General features: G+C 40.7%; 1 protein-coding gene across 3 annotated transcripts in view; it reads left to right on the top strand.

Moving 5' to 3' along the window:
- Positions 1-23,180, top strand: part of pacs1 (phosphofurin acidic cluster sorting protein 1) — a 102,503-nt gene that overhangs the window by 50,092 nt on the left and 29,231 nt on the right. For all 3 annotated transcript variants that reach the window (XM_080450598.1, XM_080450597.1, XM_080450596.1), the window contains exons 2-7: positions 1,222-1,309; positions 4,725-4,814; positions 6,847-6,972; positions 14,434-14,578; positions 18,515-18,606; positions 19,158-19,235. In XM_080450598.1, the coding sequence (XP_080306724.1) occupies positions 1,222-1,309; positions 4,725-4,814; positions 6,847-6,972; positions 14,434-14,578; positions 18,515-18,606; positions 19,158-19,235 (619 nt within the window). The remainder of the gene's footprint in view (positions 1-1,221; positions 1,310-4,724; positions 4,815-6,846; positions 6,973-14,433; positions 14,579-18,514; positions 18,607-19,157; positions 19,236-23,180) is intronic.

Here is a 23,180-nt window from a genome sequence, read left to right as displayed (position 1 = left end):
GTTTTTTATAATCCTAACAGTATGTTGCTATATCAGTGGTGCTCCAGCTTTTTCATATCAACGACCCCCAGAATTATATGTATTTGGCCGTGGACCCCCGTCCCAAACTATGTTGTTCCATTGACCCCCCAGAAGCAAAGATTAGAGTTAAAAATGTAAAAGAAAAATATATAAAAAAATATTCAAAGATTTGCACACATTTTTCACGATACAAAAAAAATTGCAGATCTACAAGCTCATAGCGCAGCACTCAGTGCCACGCTATGAGCTTGTAGCTCTGCTATTTTTGAATAGCCTAAGAAATGAAAAATGACACAGACGCGTTCCCGGTCTTAATGAGATAATGGGATAAACACTATCATCCGTGGATATCATGGATGAATAATGCCGACTGTAGCCGACGGGCTCAAACTGAGAACTCCTAATATGTACACAGTCTATCAACAAATAATGAATATATGTACAGTCTATTAACAATGAATATAACGTTTTGAGCTTGTCGATAAGTAACAGTTTTGGACATATGAGGTTTCTACTCGAGAGAGACGATATGAATGTAATACATATGCACAGTCTATCAATAATGCATTGTGTGTGTGTGTGTGTGTGTGTGTGTGTGTGTGTGTGTGTGTGTGTGTGTGTGTGTGTGTGTGTGTGTGTGTGTGTGTGTGTGTGTGTGTGTGTGTGTGTGTGTGTGTGTGTGTGTGTGTGTGTGTGTGTGTGTGTGTGTGTGTGTGTGTGTGTGTGTGTGTGTGTGTGTGTGTGTGTGTCGCAGTGTTCCAAAAGATTTAAGCTTTTACCTTCCTTTTTTTCATTTTAATTTAATGGAAGGCTCACTCTATAACTGTGTGTAATATTATTGTTTGATGCATTTAGATCTGATCAATCCATTATGCCCTGCTAAAAATCATAGTAATTGGATAGCGTTGAAAGCTCGGGCTATGGTTATAATAATATTTTGTCATCAAATCAAATTACCAGTGCGAATGCACTCGTTCAGAGGTTATCTGGTGTCATTTTTATCTTCTTCATAATAGCGGTTGAGACCTTGAATGATGAAATATTGATGTATTTTCCATTTGGTTTATTTGACTTTGTGATTTATATTCTGATATGGACTGAACACCACAAAATGTCTTATTGATCATTCTGCTAATTATGTCTGTGTGTGTGTGTGTGTGTGTTTGTGTGTGTGTGTGTGCACTTGTGCTTTCTTCACAGGCTCTTCAACCTCACCTTGAAGAAGCTCATCATGTTAAAGGAACTCGACAAAGACCTCAACTCCGTGGTCATTGCTGTCAAACTACAGGTAACCAGCTTCAGACAAGAAGTGCAATAGAAAAATGATATCTACTGTATGCAATTAAATGCACAGTGTGGCTGACCAGATTTGAGGTCAAAACGTTGCTGAGTATTGCATTTGCAAGTGCCAAGCGGCAGATCACGTTTCTGTTTCATTAATCTACAGTATCTCATCATCACATTTGTCCATCATCATTGGCAGGGCTTTTTGTATCATGTATCTGCTTTTGGCTTGGACGTGCATACTGTACGTTTATTGGCTTTTACACTGGGGCACCCTGGTGGCTTGACCAGTGTATGTGAAAACCACATAACCACAGCCTAACACAGTGGTTCTCATACTTTTTCAAGTCAAGGACCCACTAATTGATGCGTTTGGCCGCGGACCCCCATCTAAAAATGTTTTGTGCCAGGGACCCCCAGAAGAGAAGATTTTTGTTATAAAAAAATCCAAATTATTCAAAAAAAACAAAAACATTTTGGATATATATTTTTTAGATAAAAAAATAGCAGATGTACAAGCTTGCAGCTCAAGCACTGCATGCGTAGATCTGCCATTTTTGAATAGCCAACATATAAATGGATAAAGTGGTTAACTCATTGAGTGCCATTGACGTGTTTCACGTGTTTTAGCGCAATGGCGCACTGTGCCAATGGCGTGTTTGACGTGTTTTTGAAAAAAAAATCATATATATATTTTTTTTTTGAAAAAAAAATTCAGAACCCAAGATATCATTATCTGAACGTTTGCAGCTCCATCCACTCCTTGTTTAACTTATAACTGAAAAAGGCTGTATCTCGCTTCCTAAGCACTTTTTTTTTACTTTGGAAGAAAAAAATTATAATCGCACTGGCTCTGATGTAGCCTGACAGTGCATCGCGGGTTTGAGTCCAGATCCCAACGATCTTTTCTGCATATCTCTCCCCATATCTCTCTCCCTGTTTCCTGTCCATCTCCACTTTCCACTATAAATAAAGGCATAAAAGCCCCCCAAAAAATATATATATATATATAAAATGTCTCGAAAAAAGCAGAAATGCCAAAGTCAGGTTTATAGTGACAATAGTTTAGTTTAGTTTATTGGATTTGTAAATAACCCACAAATCATAAAACACAACACAGTCCAGGTCTTACTTCCATTTTGATCCTCTCACAAGCCATCAAAAAATTACAATATTATCCTCTTATTAACTGTGTATCTACTGTAATGTTTACAGTAGATACACACAGGGTAATGCTACCTCAGCAGCGATGCTAGCGGCCCATCTTAATGCCTGTCAACATTCCAAAGTTTCACACTTATTCACGCCTGTCATTTTGTGTTCCGTGGACAGAAGAGATTGATATATCAATAAAAGATGATATTGTTAACATCATGACAGTCCTAACAAGAAGTACTTAACTGGCAGGCTGACGGCAAATGCAGTTTACACTTTACCCATGCACAGGATGAGATGGAATGGAATACATATATCGTCTCTGTCGGGTGGAAACCTCATATATCCAAAACTGTTAATTTTCTGGATTCAATTCAAAAATAGCAAAAGTAAGGAGAAACGCGTCGCTTTGAGCTTGTAGATCTGCTGCTTTTGATGCTTTTGTGTGACACCGTAGCGTAGTATGATCAAGTAGGGCGTTAAATTATCAAAAAAAAATAAGTAGACAAGAGGTTTCTGAAGCTTATATTTGGTTTGCCTTCAGTAGAAAAACACATGGTCTAAATGAGAATCTATGAGCATGTGCTTGTTTGTACTGCACCTTCGACAAATGTTGACAAGTCTTCTCAGATGGGGTTCTGCGGGCCAAATACAATATCAATTTGGGAGTTCATGACTTTGACATGAAAAAGTTTGAGAACTTCTTACGTAATGAAACCAAAACACATGACATTTTAATTCTTCCTCCATGTTGTTTTTGGTTCTTCTTTCCTTCAACACCATTTTAGTCCCTTGTCCCTTTTGATGCCAGATCTCCTCTCCGGCTCAGCGTCACTTCTCTCTTTCCTTAACCCCCCCCCCCCCCCCCCGCCCCATAATTGTTTTCTTCGTTCCCTCATTCTTTCATTCCGTGCTTCGGTCTCGGAAACCTCATATGTCCAAAACTGCTACTTCCCAGGATTCAAATTCAAAAATAGCAAAATTAAGCAGATCTACTTTTGATGCTTTTGTGTGATCAAGTAGGCATTCATTTACGAAAAATCACAAAAAGTTAAAATACGGAGATAAGAGGTTTCTGCCCAACAGCAACGATATATTCTTTCTCTCTCTCTCTCTCTCCATCTCTTTTCTCCATTCCTTGCCTGCCTGCCTCTCTCGTCTCTCAGCGTGGGGCTGATGAGAGAGAGGCCCGTTTAGCCTGGAGCGCAATAATGTCACGTTCCTCCTCGTGACTATCTCTCTACGATGGTTCCTTCCTTCTCTTCTCTCTCTCTCTCTCTCTCTCTGTCTCTGTCTCTCTGTCTCTCTCTCTCTCACATATCCATTCCTCTTATCTGTCAATCTCACTTTCTCTCATGCACACACTGACACTCAGTACTCTCTCTCTCTCTGTGTCTCTAACACTCATCGTCTTCATAGCCTGATTTATACTTAGTAGTGTGTTGTGCGACAAGAACGGTAGATCTACAAGCTCAACTAGATCGGCTGATTTCGGTCGCGCGACACGATTTACAACTAAGTATATAAATCAGGAATGACTCTCGTGTGAACAAACCAGGGCCCACGTGTGCATCACGTGTCATAATATGAACACTGGGCTGTGAATCTTCTGCTATCTCACGATTCGGGACCATTCTTGGGATCATGATTTGATTCCAAAAATAGATTTTCTATTTTAATTCACAACAGTCATATTGTTTTCAACTGGACTTTTAACAACCAAGTGTAGCCGAAGTTATTTCCAACAGCTCAAACAAAACATTATATAATACCAGTACAGAGAGGGTCGCTTGTAAAAATTCTTGGTTTTGATGGAATCTTAGAGTAGCCTGGTAAACCATCCCGGTTTATCATGTTTCTTCTGCAGACACACTGTGTGGGCTTTTTGTAGGAACCAAAAAGTGGAAGAGCCAATCATGCATCTGCACTCAGCGTCAGCCCTGAGCAAAACCGTTGATAATAAGAATCGTGATTTTTACATGAATCGATTTTTTTTGCCCAACACCCCAACTACTACTCAGTAATAATAAATGCAGGGGTGTTGTTTTATTTGACTGTCTTCCATAACATTCAGCTCCGGGCTGAACTGACAGTGAAGTCAGTTTTTATGGTCCCCCCTGTGTGATGACATTTGATTTTAATAGCCTTGTTTGCTGGCTTGCTTCTGTCTATCTACCCCCCCCCCCCCCCTCGCTCCAGGTCTCTATTATCTCTTCACCTCTTTTTTTCATGTTTCTCTGCTTCTCTCTCTCTTCTCTCCAAAGGGCTCCAAGAGGATTCTACGCTCCAATGAAATCCTGTTGTCTTCAGCGGGCCTGACCGAGACAGACCTCCAGCTTACCTTCTCTCTGCAGGTAGCGCACACACACACTCACACACACACACACACACACACACACACCCCCACACACACGCACACACACACACACACACACACACACACACACACACACACACACACACACACACACACACACACACACACACACCGCGCTGCACATATGTTTTATTAGTCAGAAATGTAGGCCCGGACCTGGCTCATATGCAGCCTGACAGCGCATCACGGGTTCGAGTCCCGTTCCCGGCGGTCTTCACTGCATGTCTCTCCCCCTGTTTCCTGTCCGTCTCTACTATGAAACTATAAATAAAGGGCGAAAAACATCTTTAAAAGAAGAAAAAAAAGAAATGTAAACAGAAGGTGGTACAGTCAGACATTAAAGCTAAAAGGATAACACAAAAAAGTCCTGAGGATTTGTTTCCATTGTGGTCCATTGTGGTCCTATGTATTCAATTCATCAACATAGCATAGAAAATAACACAATAGTACGTATCATCAACAAATACAAAACACTATATGTACAAAGGAGAAAAGGGAAAATGTCGGCAGTGAATGACACCTCCTTTCTATGGGAAAATTGCAGTTACCTCTCCTTGTGGTCTCCTGATAGATGGATTTTTTTTTAAAGAAGTCAGTGATTGACATCTTTTAAGGGATGGTGTCAGGGCATTCCACATTTTGGTGGCAGACAGTGTAGTAGAATGACAATGTTTGTTCTATATTTGGGTGGTACCAAATCGTTGTTGTCTCTCCCTCTAGTATTGTGGCTGTGTCACTCACTTAGGAGAAGTTGTTATTGGTATTGAGGTTATTGAGGGCAAAGCCCTTTTGACTCTCTTAAAAACCAATCCCATTTTTAATTGCTTAACCCACCTTGGGATTAGGTGGGTCATGGACTTTAGGCCGAGATGTAGTCGAATCAGTTTGTTTTGAAGTTCGAGATTCACATTGGAGCCACACCATTCCCATGTGTATGAAATTAGGATTATTGAGTTATTTAATAGCCAATGGATTGGATTAAATGCTTTATGTGGTGCCATTTAGCCGCATCAAATAATACAATAAGTAATACAAATAATATAAGTATGTATATAAATATATTAAGTCATATTTGTAGTCAGTCAAATAATCCAATAGAATACCTGAACATTAAAAGTAAAAAACCTAGCAGCAATAAGTCAGTCAAAGTAAAAAATCACATAATACCTTCAACATGCACTTAGCAGCAGTCTTATATTGCATTGGGGACAGATTTAAGAGAGAGACGGCAGGTGTCATGGGTTCAGCAGCTTAATGTCCACAGCTCTGGGACAAAATGCCATTTTCCCCAACACCAATTTTGGTTATAAATGTTCTACACCATATCACCCACTTTATTTTCTTTCTTTTTTTTTACAAGTTTCTAAAATGTCCTTAAAAGGTCAGGGTGTTCACTGGACAAATCCCACGACCGTTTTACAGCAATTATACTGTAGCTGTCCCGAGAGATGAGCTTGCCTTTTTAACAGAATTAGAGAGAGTTAATTTCACGGCTTAAAAGTTTCCTGACAGGAGTCGGCCCTGTTCCATTAACAATGCAGCCGGTGACTTCATTAATGGCTGCTTATGTCATAGCAGCACAGCCATGATAGCGTTGTGTGCTTCGTCACCACATCATGGACCCCCCCCCCCACACACACACACACACACACACACAGGTCGGCGTTTATGAATGCCTTATGCAACCAGCCAATTAGATTGTGCTAATTAAACTGACACAGAAAATAAATGCCATTGTCTGGCAGTGTATGAGCCAGTGTATTAAAGCCAGTCAAATATCCAAATGTCAGCTAGTCACGTGTGTGTTTGTGCTTGTGTGTGGGTGTGTGGGTGTGGGGGTGTACACGTGCATGTGCGTGCAATGAATTATGTCTACTGTATGTGTGAATGCATGTATCGTATGTGCAATTGAGTATTCGCAGGTGTGTCTATGCATGTGTGTGCTTAATTACGTGTATGCGTGCATGTGTCCATTTGTATTCATGTGTCTGTACTCTGCGTGTTCACAGTACCCACACTTCCTGAAGAGAGACGCCAACAAGCTCCAGATCATGCTACAGCGTCGGAAGCGATACAAAAACCGCACTATCCTGGGTTACAAGACACTGGCCCTGGGCCTCATCAACATGGCCGAGGTATCTATCTGCTGTTGCTACAATGTGTATTAGGGCTGCAGCTGTCCATTATGTGAAAACAGTGATTTGCAAGATTAGCCCCAGACGTAGACGCACAGAGACAGACAGACAGACCCTCTCCTACAGTATGCTAAATGGCTAGCGTCCTACAGAGCCACGCTGCAAATATTGTTTGTATTCACACAATGAAGAAGCCTTCACTTCAGGGGTGAACCAGCGTTCCGTTTAAAAGATTCTGTGCCGGCACGGCACGCTATACCGGTAAGAATAGAGGGAAGTATTGCTTTCAAAACTCCATAGTATAACCTGCCACGAACGCATGTCCAACAAGAAAACACATGTACTAACATTAGATCAACATAAGTGTTTGTTTTCCTATAAAGCGCTTCTAAATCGCTCCAGTGTGTTTGTGTCAACGTAATCCGTGCTGTTTTCTGTGTTTATTTTCTCCACGGAGCGGTTTTGTCATAGGTTTTGTTCACTTGCGAGCCGGGAGGTCAATGTTTGTGGTGTGCATGCATGCGCTTCTAGACTGGACTCAGTTGGGACTCAGTTCTCTTTGAAGTTTGCAGATCCGGTCTAGAACGGATACGGAAACATCCTTTTTGTGTGTGTGTGTGTGTGTGTGTGTGTGATCTCAGATCACACACACTGGCTCAGATCACTGATCAGTAAATAGATTACAGCAAACAGCTGTGCTTGGAAAGGGTGTGTTTGATTGGCATTTGGTTTATTTTTCCTGTACGCTCAATTGTTTCCCCCAGTCACAACCAAACCACACACTCTTGACATGAGCTGCACTGGCAGAGGCACATTAAATTCCACCAACATTCTAAACATGTTTATGGTTGGCTGACAAATTATTAGGATAGTTTGTTTATGAGTTATAGTTATTTTAATTTGTTTTGTTTTTTTGTGGTAAAATTAACACATCTGTGGTACATACACTATTTGGTTTAATTTAGCAATACATTATATCAAATTATAGCTGTATGTGCTTGTATTTTTTTTTTAAAGCAGCCTAATTGTTGAGTTTGAAATTGATATTGAAGTTTTGTGTCAACATTAACACATTACCATTTGATTTAAATTACATTAAATTAAATTAATTTTCTATGCATGATATCATGTGCTTGTAATTTCTACACCATACTGTACAGGCATAAATAAATTGAATGCATGTGTTCAGGGATGCATGAATGAGGAAAGAAATATGAGCAGATGAAGGTTGGGGGGTATAGTTCTGGCAAGAACTTCAAGCCACTGTCACCCCTGCTTCACTTAACCTTCATTCAAGCTCAAATCCATCCACAGCGCATTAAATCAACTGTGTGTTTTGACTTTTAGCTCTGTATCCCTTCACAGCCACCATAAAGTCACCATAAATCAAACATTCAGCACATTTTTAGCTAATTGTGCAGTATGTGCACAATGCAACACCACTCCTGCTCCCCTCCAACTCTGTCTGTCTGTCTGTCTGTCTCTCGATGAAGTGATGGTTCTTTGAAATAATTACTTTTTCACCATCAGTTGATGCTTCATGTCCATATGAGTAAAATCACTGGGCTGATTTGTTTATTTTTGTAACACGGTTTGTTTATAATAGCTCCGTGACCCAGGGGGATAGCGGCCTCTAGTGGCAATGATGTCAGACTTGGGTGTCGACTAAAACTATGACGAAAAATGTCTGTCGACTACCTTTTTTTCACTTACAAAAACTAAATAAAAACGGACTAAAACTATGACTAAATATATACTGAAAATGTCGTCAACAAATAAAAACTAGACTAAAATGTTTAGGAGGGACCAGTGGAGAACAGATCCAGTAGAAACTACTGTAAGACAAGTCATCGTGCGGGTGTCACAGACCGAAAATAGCTGATCAAGCTCACAGCTCACAGATCAAGCTCACAGATCAAGCTTGTAGATCTGCTATTTTCGGCATGCAGCCAAGTGAAAATGTCATTTCGATGGCATCACGGCCCGCCAAAAACACATTTTAGTCGACTAAATCAACTGCATGTAGACTAGAAGTCTAGAAAAGAAAAAACATTTCAGGTGACTAAAATGTGACTAAAACTGAACAGGATTTTATTCAAAAGACTATGGCTAAAACTAAGTCAAAATTTGCTGTCAAATGCAACACTGCTGTGCACAACAGGATGTTCCTCTGAGGAACGAGGCTGTTGTCTCCTGCTGCCTTCGTTAACTCACTGATGGTGTGACCAGGGTACTGAGAGAAACACACACACACACACACACACACACACATACACATACATACACACACACACACACACACACACACACACACACACACACACACACAAATAGTTGATGACGCACAGGCACACATGTGCTCCCACACACACACACACACACACACACACACACACACACACACACACACACACACACACACATTCACAGACAGACAGACACAAACACACAGACTTGATGACGCACAGACATGCACGCACGCGTGCACTTGCACACACGTTTGTATTACTATACTTGTGAGGACATCAACATTTTAGGACGGTGATTTTATGAACGCCATATTACATTTTGTTTGCCATCTACTGTACCATAAAGGCTAAAAGTAGCAGATCTACAAGTGAGCTTGTAGATCGGCTATTTGGTGCACGACACAAGCGCGCAACTAAGTATAAATCAGGCATAACTATCTAATTATTAGGCCTGTCCCCGTCTAAGAATGTATATAGTCGAATCTGATTGGCCTATTGTTGCCTATAGTCGACTGGTAGTCGAATCATGCAAAAAGAAAATGTTATGCAATAGAGGATCATTCCATTTGAGCTTGGTTTATCCCAATAAATCATGATATATATCCTATTTTTGGAAAACTATTAGTTAATCAATATAACAAATTAGGCCAATCTCTCTGTCGAATCATGCATGATTCGATTGGCAGTCGAATCAGACTCCCTCGATCGATTAGTCGACTAAGTGAGGTCAGGCCGACTAATTATAATCCCTAACTTCTAAATGCCTAATCCTAACACTTAATCCCAAGCTGAATCTTTTTCTCATTGTAAATCTATCTATAAAAATCTTTTTTTTTTACCATAAAACTAAAATGTTCTTGTGAGGACCAGGAATATGGTATTTCTCAAATTCTGCTATATTTGTGGGGACATTTGGTACTCACAAGTATAATAATTCAACTAGCAGAAGCGTGCTGGTCTTATAACCACACAGAGAACACATTGTTCTTGTGTGTAACAGCTGTTTCACACGTATTCTCTCTCTCTCTCTCTCTCTCTCTCTCTCTCTCTCTCTCTCTCTCTCTCTCTCTCTCTCTCTCTCTCTCTCTCTCTCTCTCTCTCTCTCTCTCTCTCTCTCTCTCTCTCTCTCGGTCGCATCCCTGCTTTGTTATCGCCCTCTTTCCTTTGTCTCCTCCTCCGTGCTTTCCTTCTCCCATTAACACCCTCTTCCCTCCTCATCTCTTTACCCACCTTTCTCCCTCCCGTCATTACTCCTGGTGCTCATCTCACACACCTGTGGCTCCCATCACCCACACGCACACACTCCTTATTTCACACCTCCCCCACCACTTGTACTTATAACACATTATGACCTGAAGCCGATTCTACTAATGTCTTCTAAATCCTAACAGTTATTTGAAAAAAACCTATGTTGCTATATCAGTGGTTCTCAAACGTTTTCATGTGAAGGACCCCCAAAATTATATGTATTTGGCCGCGGACCCCCATCTTCAAATATGTTGTTCCAGGGACCCCCAGAAGCAAAGATTTGAGTTACACATGTTTGCTTTAAAAAATATATATATATTCATTCAAGATTTGCACACATTTTCCAGATTTTTCAAAAATAGCAGATCTACAAGCTCATAGCGCTGCACTTGGTGCCGCGCTATGAGCTTGCAGATCTGCTATTTTTTAATAGCCACAGAAATCTAAAATGACACAGATGCGTTTCCGGTCTTAATAGGTTAAATTCACCTTCATGATTCATTTTCTGTCAAAGAGAACGATTGCAAATCGTCGCTGTCGGGTGGAAAAACCTTGTATGTCCAAAACTATGACTTTTTAGGAAGTGGGGGAAAAGAGCCTGTGTTCAAATGGATCCAATGTACGTAGTTACTGTATTATTAAGTCACAAGCTCTTGTTAATATTTTTCATTGGTTCAATATTTATAAAGACCCACAGACACACTTAACCCCTTTCACTTTGTTTTTTATAAATGGCGATCTATAAGCTCACAACGTGTCAAAATGCGACGCACTGTGAGCTTGTAGATCGGGTATTTTTTTTGGGCTATTTTTCACTGCTTTTGCGCAACACGCTGACGAAGTAGGGTATAAGAAAAAGTAAAAAGTTGAAATATGGAGATACAAGGTTTCTGCCCGACGATACGGTGCATGGAACAAGGTGTACTGTACCTGCTGTTATACATATAAGTGAGAGCGTGTTTGACTTCTGAATTAAGCCATTTTACATATCGTTTCTGTCGGGCAGAAACCTCTTATCTCCATATTTTAACTTATTGTGTTTTTTTCGTAAATTAACGCCCTACTTGATCAAACCGATATTGACCAGTTGCACCCATTTTTGCACATTGTAACTTGAAGTATTGATTATTTGCGCAGCATATACACTTTACCTTTTTGCACAGCACATTGGCACCTAACATGTAGTAAGTGCAACATAGAGAGAAGTGCAATTTGTATTGAGTGAGGATCGAAAACTAACACGTAGCTGCTGGTTTTCAGTGTAGTTGGGCTGGACCAAGTCAGGATGGCAGAGAGGGGGGGGGGGGGTTGTAATGTGTGTTTAGAGTTGATTAGGATATTGTTGTAGTGTAATGTTGTAGTAGAATCATTAGTGGCGTAGTTCAGGGAGTTTTTTTATATATTCTGGGAAGCTTAATGTTATATGTATTTGTATTATTCATTACTGCCCCTTGACACGGTGGAGTCCACACTAATTGCCTCCTCCAGCTGAGTATAAACTGCTGCCAGTAACAAACAGATTGAGTTGGTGGTAGGATGAGTCTCCTGCGTTGGAGCTCCTGTTATGTGTTTTGTATGTTATTATGGTGAATAAATACACCTGTTTGGTTGAACCAACTTCAGGCCTCCTCCAACCGCTACATGGCTCATTCTCACACCCAGTCCTCACTCAGGCTGCCTGCAGCTGGTGCAAAACATGGAGCGCTGCTCGCCTCCTCACTGGCACAAAAAAAGCGAAAGCACATAACCCCAGTTTTAGCTGCACTGCACAGACTCCCTGTCAATTTTAGAATACATTTTAAGTTGCTTTTATTTATTATAAATCTTTGCACGGCCTGGCCCCTTTTATACTCGTCTGAACATTTGGAGCCCTACACAGAGCACTGAGTTCGGCCAACTAGTTGCAACCGGGCTGAAGAGTAGGGGTGACTGCGCCTTTACTACTGCCGCTCCTAGGCTTTGGAACAGCCTGCCCTTCCATATTAGAAGTGCTACCACTATCGAGACAGTTAACCCATTCAAACCGGGAACACATCTGTGTAACCACTTTATCCATTGTACTACACTTTATACTTTGGCTATTCAAAAATAGCAGACATACAAGCTCATAGCGCGGCACCGAGTGTTGCGCTATGAGCTTGTAGATCTTAAAAAAAAAAAAAAAGTGCTAATCTTTGGATATGTTTTTTTAACACGAACATTTGTAACTCTAACCTTTGCTTCTGAGGGTCCCTGGAACAAAACATTTTGAGATGGAGGTCCGCGACCAAATACATATAGCTAAAAATGTTTTCTAAATCCTAACAGTATGTTGCTATATCAGTGGTGCTCCAACTTTTCCATGTCAACGACCCCCAAAATTATATGTATTTGGCCGCGGCACTCATAGCGCAGCACTCGGTGCCGCGCTATGAGCTTGTAGATCTGCTATATTTTTTATAATAGCCAAAGAAATCTAAAATGACACAAGATGCTTTCCTGGTCTAAATGGGTTAAATCCCTTCTCAAAACACACTTTTATTCATTAGCTTTTAATCACCCTTAACTTTATGTCTTGTTCTGTTTGTTGTGTGACTTTGTTGTTGTCGCACTTGCATACTTTCTTGTTGATATTTTTGTTTCACCCTGTACAGCACTTTGGTCAATTTTGATTGTTGTAAATGTGCTTTATAAATAAAATTAGATTTGATACTACAGCGTCACACAAAAGCATCAAAAGTAGTTTTGAGCTTATAGATTGAATTTGAATCCTGAAAAGTAACAGTTTTGGACATGAGGTTTCCACCCGACGGCGACGAATTACGTATCCTTCAAGGTTGTCACTGAATTCAGGGTCTGCACTCGTAGAATATATTTTTTCCATTTTCTTAAGAAACATTCAGGTGAGGTTTGTCATTTACATACTGTGATGTACAAACCAGAAGCTCATTCATGTGTTCGCTTTCACAGTGTGAACGCATATTAGGATAATTTATGCACATTTCTCGACTCTATTCTGCATCCAGGCTCTCAAGACTCACACAAATTGGCTCACACAATTTCCAAATGCTTCTGGCAAACAGTCTGTATAATCGGAAGCCCTGGAAATGATTAGAAAATGAAGCAGATGCGCCCCCAGTTCCATTTCGCCTTTGCAGTCATGTAAATATGTCCTTATGTAAATTAAATTAGTCGAAGGCTGTCTAGCTTGCTGCTTGGCACAGAAATGGAAATTAAAAAATGATATGTTAAGATGTTTTGAAATATATTCTTCGTGAACGGAACTGAAAAACTGTGTGTGTTTGTCGGCCCACTCTCGTGTTTTCTTTTTTAATCTTATTCTCTTTCCCTCAACATACATTTCTGATCATGAACCAATCCAACCTTCTTAGCTCATGAACTTGCCTCGCCTAAAAAACTATGTAATTTGAGAACACTATTAGGCCTGTCACAATTATAATCCCCTAATCGCAATTATTTGAGATAGTCTTATACTTTGGCTATTCAAAAATAGCAGAGCTACAAGCTCATAGCGCAGCACCAAGTGCCGCACTATGAGCTTGTAGATCTGCTATTTTTGAAAAATCATGAAAATTTGTGCAAATCTTTGAATATATATTTTTAAAGCAAATATTTGTAACTCAAATCTTTGCTTCTGGGGATTCTACAAAGGTTCTTCCAAATCCTAACAGTTTTTTGAAAAAACGTATGTTGCTATAATATCAGTGGTTCTCAAACTTTTTTCACGTCAAGGACCCCCAAAATGTATTTGGCCCGCCAAAATATTTTGTTCCAGGGACCCCCGGAAGCAAAGATTGGAGTTAAAAATGATCGCTTTAAAAATACATAGTATATACTCAAAGATTTGCAAAACATTTCATGATTTTTCAAAAAATAGCAGACCTACAAGCTCACAAGCCCCCGGTCTTAATGGATGAAGTGGTTAAATGTCATTGAATCTTTATCCCTCCTCCACGTTGTCCAGGTGATGCAGCACCCCAGCGAAGGAGCCCAGGTCCTGGGCTTACACAGCCAGCTGAAGGACGCCTCGCTCCCCGTGGCCGAGGTGCGCGTCTACTCGTTGTCCAGCCAGCCCATCGACCACGAGGGACCCAAGGCCAAGATGTCTGGTGAGAACAAGAGGCCTGATGTGTGGTGGTGGGGCGAGATGATGGGAGCGGATCAATGATGAAGGGGCGAACAATACTATGTCTCCATCAGTCTGGGCCGAGGCAAAGTCCTCAGCGGTGGATTGACGAGTTGATCGGTTGATCAGCTGTGAGTGCACCGCTCTGCGGTCAAAATCGATGGTATTGACCCATAAGAACCCACAGACCCCAGAAAAATGACCTTGCATATGATTCAGAAATATCCAATAATGAATGCAGAAAGCTGTTTCTAACTCGGCTATAATCTTTTCTTAAGAGGCCTAAATTGTTGGTATATTTTGGAAGATTCTTGTGATGTTTTTTGACAGTATCGGTCTGCGTCGCAGGGGATCAAAAATGATCCATACGTCATCAGTGAAGGGATTGATTGACGGGGTTGGGAGTGCAGAAGTTCTTCACCCTGGATCAATTTCAGTCAGACACACTCTGTCGACATGAAAACCATTTATTGCAATTATCTAGCATTGCGTTTGGTGGTGTGGCTCTGCGCCCGCGATGCTCCAGAACAGCCTGCGCAATCACAAAGTAAGAAAGTCTACCAAGTAAAATAGGCCTGACCTCGATTAGTCGATGATTCGACTAATCGGTCGAGGGAGTCTGATTCGACTGCCAATCTTTTTTTTTTTTTTGCATGATTTGACTGAGAGATTTGCTCATTTGTTATATTAATTAACTAATAGTTTGCCAAAAAATAGGATATAAATTATATCATGATTTATTGGGAGAAACCAAGCAAGTTAAATCAGACATTAAGCACCCCCCACAGCCAAAATGGAATGTTCCTCCTTTTTTTCCCTTTTTTTTTGCATGATTCGACTATAGGCAACATTTGGCCAATCGGATTCGACTAGATAAATTCTTAGTCAGGGACAGGCTTGAAGTAAAGTGAAGATACTGTGAATTTAAAAGAACCACGATACAATACATTCAGTATGAACCTGCATTGAGTGACGTGCTGACATAGTGAAAACCTAAACGCTGCTACAGTACAAGAGGAGGCTCGGGGGGGCGGGGGGTGGAGGAGGAAGGAGGAAGGAGTCGATGAGCTGTCATTTGCGGTAGTAGTGAGTGATGTTGAGCATGTAAGAGTGAATGTCGGTCCGTGTAAATTGAACCATTAGGGTGGTGCTGGCCGCGTGTGATTAGATGTGTGTATGAGCGTGGGACCCTGCCTGCCCTGGAACTATACCGCAGTGCTCCATGGGTTTGCATGAGGTGAAATATACTGCAAAGTACACTAGAGACCTGTCTGAGAGAGCACAGCGAAGGGTGCCAGACTCCACAAAGGGGAACTCATGAATATTCCCACTCGCATAATGTAATATTGACAATGGTCGATTTAACTGTCTTGTCACGCGTCTGAAAGGTTCTAGTGGCCTGATTCTACCCAGAGGTGTTGATCGGTGGTGTAAAGTAACTAAGTACATTTACTCAAGTACTGTACTTAAAGGGATACTTCACTTTAGGGCCGGGGACACATTTAAAAAAAATATTAAAAATAAATGAAAAAAGTTATGGAAAATTCATGGCCCCCTCACGCATTAGAGTGTCCTACTAATGTGTGAGGGGGCCATGAATTTTCCATAACTTTTTTCATTTATTTTTAATATTTTTTTTAAATGTGTCCCCGGCCCGAGAGTGAAGTATCCCTTTAAGTACATTTTTTTTGGTATTTTTTACTTAACTGGAGTATTAGCAATTTTCAGCGCTTTTACTTCTACTCCATTACACCTCCATTACAAATATTGTACTTTTAATAATTACTATAATTATTTGAAAACTTTAGTTACTTAGTAGATTTTGATTATTATTACAAAACATAACCCTATATACATTCCGGCCATTTTTCAAAAGATTTGCTGCTCCATTCACTTCTTGTTTAACTTATTACTGAAAAAGGCTGTAACTCGGCTCCTGAGCACTTTTTTTTTTACTATGTATTTTGCTAGCACTTTCTATGCATCCTATGTGTATAACGCATCATGAACATACTTATAAGGCATTATAATCTGCTCATAACCATGTATAATCAGATTTATAAGAGCTCATAAATACTCATAATGCTTTATAACCATAACACATTATAAGGCCTTTTATAATGACTTATAAGTATCAAGTGTTATAATACTTCATAATTGCTGCCAAATTGGTAACAGTTTCCATGCATCCCAAATTAATGCTCATAGTTATAATCCATTATAATCAATTGATAATGCTTTATTATCACTGTTATAATGTGTCATAACCATTATAATGCATTATTATAATGCATTATAATACGATTATAAATTATTATAAGTGGTCATTTTTTACTTTATGATCATTTTATAAGGCTTTATTATCACGTTTATAATGCCTTATTATCACTTATAAGGCGTTATACAGTGATTATAAGTTATTATAAAGTAAACATTTGTGACATTATGATCATTTTATAAGGTGTTATTATTACATTTTTATCGCCTTTAAATCACTGTTATAATGCATTTTAATTACTGTTATAATGCATTACACTATGATCATAAGTGATTATAAGTGGCCATTTGTTACTTTGTGATGATTTTATAATGCTGTATTATAACATATAAAATGCCTTATACTCACTGTTATAACGCATTTTAATCACTGTTATAATGCCTTATCACTTATAATGCATTATAACTGTCATTATAATGCATTATAGAAGTGATAATAAAGGATTGATTATAATGGATTATAACTATGAAAATACATTTTGGGTTGCATAGCAAATGTTACCAAGTGGGTAGCAATTATGAAGTATTATAATACTTGACATTATAAGTCATTATAACATGCTGTATAATGTTTTATGATTGCATTATACGTTATGAATATTTATAACTGTAATCATCACGCGTTATAAGCATAATACAATGCATTTATACTTGAACTTATAAGTAATTATAATAAGCTTTATAATGTGCTATGGTTATGCTTATAAAGCATTATGATTATTTATGAGCTCTTATAAATCTGATTATACAGGGTTATGAGCAGATTATAATGCCTTTATAAGTATGTGTATAATGCGTTATACACATGGGATGCATAGCAAGTGCTACCGTTATTTTCAAAAGGCAGACAATTAATGTCAACCAGGTCCAATGACCTCGTTGACATTTGTGAAACCACACAGTGCAACACCCATCAGGGGATCGATTATACTGGAGATAAATATTCTGTGACTACTTGAAAAATTGCTGGCACAGTTCGCAATATTTTTTTTATTTCATTGGCACTGAATGAGTTAAGTACATTTTAATGACACATTTTAATTCCAGACTTTTACTTGTAACAGAGTATTTCTACGTTGCAGTATTGATACTTTTACTCACGTAAGAAATGTGAGTACTTTTTCCGCCACTGGCGTTGAGAGAGGATTCTCACTTTCTGGGGAGAGTTTGTTGGTGTCGTCTGAGGTTGGTGTCGTCTGAGGTTGGTGTCGTCTGAGGTTGGTGTCGTCTGAGGTTGGTGTCGTCTGAGGTTGGGTCGTCTGAGGTTGGGTCGTCTGAGGTTGGGTCGTCTGAGGTGACGGAGCAGGTGCGGATTTATCGGAGAGGACAGGAGGAGGTAGAAATGGAAACTGCTTCTCCCTTCCTAATCAACGTCTCTGTAATGTCGATGCACTGCTAAGACCTGAGTGTCAATTTATCCAATTTATTTAATAAACACTCGAGGAGAGTCTGTGTACACCCGTCGCAAATTATACTGCCGTCTGATTCTTCTCAAAGAGGCGGGTTCAGAAGGACCAAACGCGATCAAACAACAACCACAGGTTTTGTCAACGTGGGTCTTAACCTCATCCAATCTGTTCTCTATCTTTCCCTCCTTATTTTACGTTCTTTCTCCCCCCTCCCCCCCCCCAATCTTCTGCAGACCGTTCTCCGGACATCGACAACTACTCCGAGGAGGAGGAGGAGAGTTACTCGTCGGAGCAGGAGGGCAGCGATGACCCCATCCACGGACAGGTGTGTGTGTGTGTGTTGTGTGTGTGTTGTGTGTCCTGTCTTTGTTCAGACAGCACTCTGTATAGCCGGACATGAATAAAGACAGGGAGAGACATAAACGAAGGGAGGCGAGAATCCAGGCTAAGCCATCGTGACACACCGCAAATTCAATTTGTGTTCCCTCTCTCTTTCTCTCTCTCTCTCTCTCATGGAGCACCGAGGTGATCAGAGAGAGAGAGGGAAAGAGAGTGTGAGAGGCTAAACAGACTGAGAGGGGGAGATAAGGAGCGAGGGATGGGGCTCCAGAGGACGGATGAATAGATTGAAAGGGGGGGTAGGGGGGTGTTGGGGGGGTTTGAAGGGAGAAGCACTGAGATGTGAAAGAAAAGAGGAAAACAGCTTTGTGTGTGTGTGTGTGTGCATTCAGACAAACTATCAGAATGATGTTTGACTTACCTCTTTCTTTCTGATTTGACCCCATCTATTTTCTTCCCCTCCACAACACCACTCCCTTTCTCTTTCTCTCTTTCAATCTCACTATGCCCCCCTTTTTTCTCTTCTCTCTCTCTCAGTATTTGTACGATGAAGACGATGAGTTGAGGAAAAAGAAGCCGAGACGAAAGCTCACCTCCGAAGCCGCCATCACCAGGGTAAAAAAACTCTCTCTCTCTTATCTCTTCTTGATGTTAGCCCTGCTAGCGACATTACCATCTAAGGATAGTAATGTCATCATCTCCTTTATTTAAACTCGGAGTACAGTTGAGGGCCAAGCCCTCATTTTCACTGTAGCCGAGGTTACAGTAACAGTCCAAATCCATTACAGATTGACAAGGAATGTGAATCAGAGTGCAATTGTAAAAGTACTTAAACGGTACCTAAAACAAGTCATCTTAAAACGAAATAGATTCATTAAAACGGGTGCAATCACAGTTAAAAGTGTTAAGGACTATTGCTCTGAACTGACCAAATGATGGCAAGGAGCTGATTTTTAACCCATTCAATCCGGGAACGCATCTGTGTCATTTTAGACGTCTTTGGCTATTCAAAAATAGCAGATAATTTAGCAGAACATTTTGTAGATATATTCAAATATCTTTGAATATATCTACAAATCCTAGGATTTAGAAATCCTAAGTCTTGTAAATCCTAACAGTTTTTTGAAAAAACTTATGTTGCTAAATCAGTGGTTCTCAAACTTTTTCATGTCAAGGACCCCCAAGTATTTGGCCGCGGATCCCCATCTCAAAACATTTTGTTCCAGGGACCCCCAGAAGCAAAGATTTGAGTTAAAAATGTTTCCTTTAAATATATATATATTTAAAGATTTGCACACATTTTCACATGCACACATTTGCCAAGTGCCGCGCTATGAGATTGTAGATCTGCTATTTTTGAATAGCCAAAGTATAAAATAATGGTTATGGCTCAAATCTAAAATGAGACAGATGCGTTCCCGGATTGAGTGACTTAAAATACTTTTGAAGATCATTCCAAGAAGTTGGGCCTCTGACAGAGAAAGCTGCCTTGCCTTGACCCATCAGCTCTGTGTGAGCATGAGGAACCTTGAGCACTGAAATAAATCACTGGAGTGGGTCTGATAAGTGCTATTATTCTGTGTCAGCATGGAATGTCAGTCTGTCCATCCACCACTGTATACAAAACTGTATATATAGATAACTAGATTCCATTGAAATTCGAGGTGCACCTTCATGAAGTGAACCCCAGAGGATGGCCCCCTACTGGTGACCTGTCCTAATGTTTCACACTAGATAGATATTGTTGCTGTCGGGCAGAAACCTTATCTCCACATTTTAACTTCATCACTGAGCTTGTAGATTCGCTATTGTTTGCTATTTTTGAATTTGAATCCTGAAAAGTAACAGTTATAGACATGTGAGGTTTCTACCCGACAGCAATGATATCATAATCTCCTCTCCTCTCCTCTCCTCTCCTCTCCTCTCCTCTCCTCTCCTCTCCTCTCCTCTCCTCTCCTCTCCTCTCCTCTCCTCTCCTCTCCCTTGTATCCCTTCCCTTCCCTTCCCTTCCCTTCCCTTCCCTTCCCTTCCCTTCCCTTCCCTTCCCTTCCCTTCCCTTCCCTTCCCTTCCCTTCCCTTCCTCTTCCTCTTCCTCTTCCTCTTCCTTGTATGTCTTCTCTTCCCTCTCCTCTCCTCTCTCCTCAATCTATTTCTTTCTCCCAATCACCAGCCCTCTCTCTCTCTGTCTGTCTCTCCATCTTGCCCACCCCTCCCTACCTCTTTCCCCATTTCGCTCTCCCCCCTGCCTCTCTCCATCTTTCCCGCTTCATCTGTCGTCTTCTCTCCATATGACCTTCTCTTCATCCCTCTCTCCCTCTCTCCCTCCAGAGGTGTTCATTTTGCTGTAAATGTGACAATTTACCCTCAAACCACCCTCTCAGATGGGCACACACACACACACACACACACACACACACACACACACACACACACACACACACACACACACACACACACACACACACACGTACGTACCCATGTGGAAAAATAAAACACTATATCTCAGATGGGTGGGCACATGCACACACTCACATGCATACTCTCATTCAACACTATCCGGACACACACACACACAGACATCCAGCACTGATAACACTTTGCAGTAGAGTGAAATGTAGAGGAGGCCAGTGTATGTGGGTTAGGAATGTTCACCACTGTGTGTGTGTGTGTGTGTGTGTGTGTGTGTGTGTGTGTGTGTGTGTGTGTGTGTGTGTGTGTGTGTGTGTGTGTGTGTGTGTGTGTGTGTGTGTGTGTGTGTGTGTGTGTGTGTGGATCCCCATTAGCTACTACCTTAGCAGCAGCTATTCTTCCAGGGGTCCACACATAAATAAATTACATTACATTACATTACATAACATGAAAACATTTTACATCACAGTATCAAAAAATTATGTACACTTGAAATACAACCAAAATGGAAAATATTAATCAATCTTGATTATATGGTGTCGTAGCCTTAATTATAAATGTAACATCTTAATGATACCTCAAAAAACAAATTCAAACACATTCAGGTTACAAATACAGTTACACTATGTGTGTGTGTGTGTGTGTGTGTGTGTGTGTGTGTGTGTGTGTGTGTGTGTGTGTGTGTGTGTGTGTGTGTGTGTGTGTGTGTGTGTGTGTGTGTGTGCGACAGCAGGAGTCAGTTATTAATGGTGGTCTCCTGTGGAGGTCCCAGTGGGGCTGTCACTACTGCACCACCACCTGTGGTCAGCACGCACACATGTACGCACACACCAACACACGCATACAGACGCACCGACACGTGCAAAATGTAATCTCTGCCCTCTGGCACTGCAGCTGGAATGAGTTTGCGCGCACACACACACACACACACACACACACACACACACACACACACACACACACACACACACACACACACACACACACACACACACACACACTTGAGTCTGAAGAGTAGGCCATGAACTCAGACTTGCCTAGTTTCCAGCTGTGTGTCAAATGAGGACATATTGTACCTGCTCCTACTGTAGCACGTCACAACACTACATTCACACCTGTGTGTGTGTGTGTGTGTGTGTGTGTGTGTGCGTGTGCGCGCGCGCGTGTGTGTGTGGAACAACACACACACAGGGACTTATTCAAACATTTTTTAGATTTTTCAAACAAATTAAAAGATGGCAGATGCACAGGTTCCCTGGCAGCAAAACGGATTCTCTTAAAGGATTCCCCAAAACCCATCAAGTTACACAAAGCCTTTCTGAAGGGTTTCCTCGAAGATCCCTCGCAGGTTCCCCTATAGGGCTTGTAATCTGAAAAAAAAACTCTGAAGGTTTCCCCCTAAAGTCATTTTCCATCGTCTGCCCACACGGATAAAAACCACACAGAATAAAAACATCTAGGCTGAGAGATTCTCTCATATTGTATTCATATGAAACGATAAATGATTCACAAGTTTTCATGAGTTACCTTACTTTTCTTTTTTTTTGCCAACGGACTCACGTTGTGAGGCAGAACCCGGAGCCAAACAGACGTGGTGTGCGCGCCACGGCGGCGCCCACGCCACGACTCCACCGCTAATCTCGTTGTTTTTCCGCCCCCACCTGCACACCATTTCCTCTGCAAAAACAAGCCCTGTCTTCTCTACGTGGGCGCAGCACCACTCACAGTTAGTCAGCCGCACATTAACCCATTCAGACCGGGAAGCGCATCTGTGTCATTTTAAGATTTCTTTGGGCTATTCAAAACAAAAACAGCAGATCTACAAGCTCATGGCGCGCCATGAGCTTGTAGATCTGCTATCTTTGAAAAATCATGTTTTTTTTTTTTTTAAGCAAACATTTTTGATCTCAAATCTTTGCTTCTGTGGGGGGGGGGGGGTCCCTGTAACAACATATTCTGAGATGGGGGTCCGCGGACAAATACATATAATTTTGGGTGGTCCTTGACATGAAAAAGTTTGAGACTCACTGATTCTAGCAAAATACGTTTTTTTCAAAAAACTGTTCGGATTTAGAAGACATTTTGTAGAATCCCCAGAAGCAAAGATTTGAGTCACAAATGTTCGCTTTAAAATATATATATATTCAAAGA

This window comes from Gymnoscopelus braueri (genome assembly GCF_963280865.1).
Source record: "Gymnoscopelus braueri genome assembly, chromosome: 15".
Classification (NCBI taxonomy): Eukaryota; Metazoa; Chordata; class Actinopteri; order Myctophiformes; family Myctophidae; genus Gymnoscopelus; species Gymnoscopelus braueri.
This window is presented reverse-complemented; position numbering and strand designations above follow the sequence as displayed.